Below are 4221 nucleotides of genomic sequence, written 5' to 3' on the forward strand. Positions count from 1 at the left end.
GGCCCCTCTTCTTTATCATTATCTCACACCTGACACTTCCTCTTGCTCTCTCCTCGTGTTTTCTTGAAGTGCTACTTCTAGCGCTCACAAAACCACAAGAAACTGTTCCTTCTTCTGGTTCTTCAAATTCTTGTGTTTTTTAAGCCAAAGAAACGGAAGGAAAATCTTCTTGTAAACATTCGAACTCCGAATTTCTGACATCTTAACCTTTTCCCTCTTCGCGTGCCGCAGAGGAGGAGGAAAGGGGAAAATGGGAGTCGGAACTAGTAACTTTGTAATCAGATGGATCAACTTTTTCACCATGGTTTGATTCTCTTTCCTTTTTTTTTTTTGCGCATGTGTTTTAGTTCATTCATATGCTTTAATGGTGATTTTGAGATGCATTTTGAAAGCATGCCCATTTTTATGCGCATCGCCTTTCAAATCGTCGCTAAATCGGTTTCGCTTCCTCTGTTGGAAAGTTTGTTTGGACTTGCTCTTTTTCCCAAGTTTCGATATTTTTTTGCTTTCTTCACACCTCAAAGCTGCTTATTCAGCCTTATTGCAAACTGATTTTCAGGGGTCTTGTATGGTTGTTCATGCATGTTTGCTTTCATTTGAAGCAAAAAATATGCTCGAAGCTACAGTTTTTTCATGCTTTCTTTACTTCTGTTTGCATTTTCTTTCTCTAGCTAGTTTATTTGCTTCATGATAAGTTAGAAAAGAAATGTTAATGGAAAATGGTGATGTCAAACACTATTTCATCAGGTTTACTTCAGATAGTATTAATATATCAGTGAAGCAGGACATGGACATCACTTGTTTATTCTTTCTTAGTTGATGCTTAATCTTCTCCTTGTGCAGCTTTTGGCTGTTGCAGTAATAATATTTGAATATGGATGAGCAATCATCATGATGGCTGTAGGAAGTCTCTCACTCTGCCTGTGATAAGCCTTGGAGCATTTATCTTCATAATGTCAGCCTTGCATTTTTTTAAAAGTTAACTTTGGTGTCTTCTCTTGCTGGAATATTTTTGCTTGTTGATCGTCCTCTAATCCAAGTTTTTGAATTGTATAGATCCGTAATCGGTTTCTTGGGTGCCCTAAAAAACATCTCTATAGTGTTATGGGTTGTATCCTTATGAAATGAATACTTATTATAGTCACATATATTTCCAAATTGAATCTTATCAATTATTGAACGATTCCTTTGGAAGAGACTAGCATATGAGAACATAATTGGGCATGGGCTTACTAGTCACTTCCTCTCTTTACACCCATATCCTCTTGTTTCTTTATTTCTCTTTGAATGCACTGTATATAAATATTTTGATCCAGAGTGCGTACATCCACTGCCACTTGCCAACACCTTAAAGAATTTGATTTTAGCTTCTGGACTCTGGTATCATCCTTGACATTTCACTTGCAGTATCTGATCATCCTATGCTTCATCTTAATAGCTATTCTGGTCTTCACTGTACTGGCGTAAGTACACAAATATTTTGACCACATTCTTTTTGGTTTCTATGTTATCGTTTGGTCTTTGCAAGTTGTCTCTGCCATGAATTTACAAGAGAGAGAGAGAAAAAGAGAGAATAGGAATTCTGAATAGTCCTCTGATTAATTCTTAAAAAAACATTGTGTCAGATTTACAATATGCTTCCTTCTATAGATGCTGACACCAGGGTTTATGTTTATCTCCCTAGTATGTTTGGTTGGAAGGGAGGGAAGGGCCCCTTATTTGGGAAAATTAAATGGAGGGGAGAGGAGGGAAAATTTTAATTAATTTTCACTCCCCTCACCTCTCAACCCTCCCCTCCAAATTGGGGGGATTTCCCTTTCCTTCCCCTCCCCCTCCCCCTCCCCCTCCCCTCCCCTCCAACTAACTATCTTTTTTGAATTACAAACGATACATCATACTCAGTCTTAAAATTGAACTTTGAAGGAGCAAGGACAAAGACTCTCATGGTTTAATTTTATTCTTCTCAATGAAAGTTGAAGATAATAATCTCAATTAAGGAATTATGTGCTCAGAGTTGTAAAGCAATGCACATCTGATGCAGATTTGTTAAAATTAGGCAAAAACACAATAAACTAGGACGTTTTACATTATTTTCCTTTGCTTTTGCTTCGATCATATGACAACTTGACTTGCTTGGATTTTTGGTTCTTGTTTGGGTCTCATAACCTTGCTACTGTGTCAGGTTTATTGTGACTAATAATGGATCAGGTCATAACGTGGCTGGCTTGAGGTAAGAAGACAAGCACTTCATACATGTACACTTCATTATGATCCTTCAATTTTTCTAGTTAAATGCATCTTGATCGTATTTTGAAATTATCACTATATTTCTGCTTGATTGTAGTAGAATAAATGTCTTATCTTGTTAGGTACAAGGAGTATCAACTGGAAGATTACAGCTCATGGTTCCTCAAACAAGTAAGTTTGTGGCAATCTAGGGAACTGATGCTAACACAGTAACAATTCTACAAGCATTTGCTTGATCTATTCCTTTTGTTTTAGTTGAACAATTCTCGTAACTGGGCTCACCTGAGGAGTTGTCTTGTCAAATCTGAAGACTGCAATAAGCTATCAAAAAAATACAAGGTCCCATGCTTCTATCACGTCATTGAATTCAACTCCATCATGATTTGTATGAACAATTCTCATTTATTCTCTTTACAATCTTCATATTTTGCAGACTCTTAAACAATATAAATTGGCTAAATTGACCTCCATTGAGGCTGGCTGTTGTAGACCACCTTCTGAGTAGGAATTCACCCTCCTACCTCAAAGATTTCGTACAAACTGTTTCTTTTAGTGCAGTTTCAGTTGTGTTCTGACTAGAGTTGATCTTTTGGCCAAGAAAATTAGCACCATTGACTGATTCTTTTATGTAACTCAGATGTGGATATCCTGCTGTAAATGCATCATACTATGACTTGACCTTTCATCCAGTTAGCGCTAGCTATGACTGCAGACGGTACAAAAACTCTCGGGTAGTCAAATGTTATGATTGTGATTCTTGCAAGTAAGCATACTCGGTAGCCCTATTCCATGGTCAATGCTTTTTACTCCTTAGATGTATAAATTACCTGGCTACACTTGTGTTTTCCTTATTTTTGTTTCCAGGGCTGGGGTTGCACAATACATGAAAACTGAGTGGAGGATCGTTGCAATATTTAATGTTGTTTTATTTGTTGTGTTGGTAAGATATTCCTGATCCTTTTGTGAGATTCATCAAATTATTTCCCAGGAAACGTCTTAAGTTACTCTACGTGGCACAAACTCTTGAACTAGATCTGAAACCTCTGTATTTATCGAGAAATTGCAGTGTATATTTTGAAAAGATAAGAGAAAGAAATATGAAGCATGTGGATAGGGAAGAAGTAGATCACATAAATTTTTACTATCATATGAAATATATACAAGTAAAGAATTTCTAACGATCTAACACTAAAATATTAGTTCTTTTGAGAAGGATCTTACATAGCTTTATTTTCACCAAAAAAGCTTGAACCAAACGAATAAGAAATTGGAGCCAAGCCTTGTCCATACAAGTTACCAACAGTGCATTTCCTTGCATGCCTTAAATTTGATTTACAATTACAATTGCAATGTAATGTGCAATGGCAGGCTATTATATACTTTGTTGGATGCTGTGCGAGACGAAATGCTGCCAGGAGCCATTCTAAGGCTTGAAGGGAGAATATATGTGCTGCTTCTACAAATTTCTTTTGATTAATGCCAATTGAAGATATCAATGTCTGCGGCATTTGGTTTGTACTTGTTTAGTGACTTTTTTTTCCCAAAAAAAAAAATAAAAATAAAATTTGGTAAAAAATTGTGAATTTCTGTACCCATGAGACTTGACTTTTGTTATGTCATCACATTTTTATTCTTTGAAGTGTATAGCAAATTCAAATTTAGGAAACTTACTGTGCATGGACAAGTTTAATCATGCAAAGTGTGGCTTATTATTCCTTTTGGAGGATTTGTCAGAATACAATCAAGATTATCTCAAGTATGATTTCTCATCGCTTATGCTGCAAAATTAATTGAAATACATGTAAATTTGGTGCATTTAAAATTGAAGTGTGTCTAAGAAATTGATTACAACAATCAGACGTTGATCTGTGATTGTTTAAGTATGGCTACACGAGGTCTTGAGTTTAAATTTGTGTGAAAGTTGAAAACATTTTTGAAAGAGTTATATCTAATTAGATTTAATACTTGAATCTA

General features: G+C 35.7%; 1 protein-coding gene across 1 annotated transcript; it reads left to right on the forward strand.

Moving 5' to 3' along the window:
* The first annotated feature begins 63 nt into the window (after nucleotides 1-63).
* Nucleotides 64-4003, forward strand: LOC129298218 (tetraspanin-10-like). The gene is given in 12 exon segments (XM_054936600.1): nucleotides 64-304; nucleotides 844-868; nucleotides 871-955; nucleotides 1057-1111; nucleotides 1408-1463; nucleotides 2183-2230; nucleotides 2370-2418; nucleotides 2503-2586; nucleotides 2681-2748; nucleotides 2885-3010; nucleotides 3112-3187; nucleotides 3616-4003. Coding segments are annotated over 12 exon segments (792 nt in total). The 5' UTR covers nucleotides 64-250; the 3' UTR covers nucleotides 3682-4003.
* Nucleotides 4004-4221: the final 218 nt, after the last annotated feature.

This window comes from Prosopis cineraria, unplaced genomic scaffold, assembly GCF_029017545.1.
Source record: "Prosopis cineraria cultivar Desert tree isolate PC_DT_omini unplaced genomic scaffold, ASM2901754v1 PC744, whole genome shotgun sequence".
Taxonomy (NCBI): domain Eukaryota; kingdom Viridiplantae; phylum Streptophyta; class Magnoliopsida; order Fabales; family Fabaceae; genus Prosopis; species Prosopis cineraria.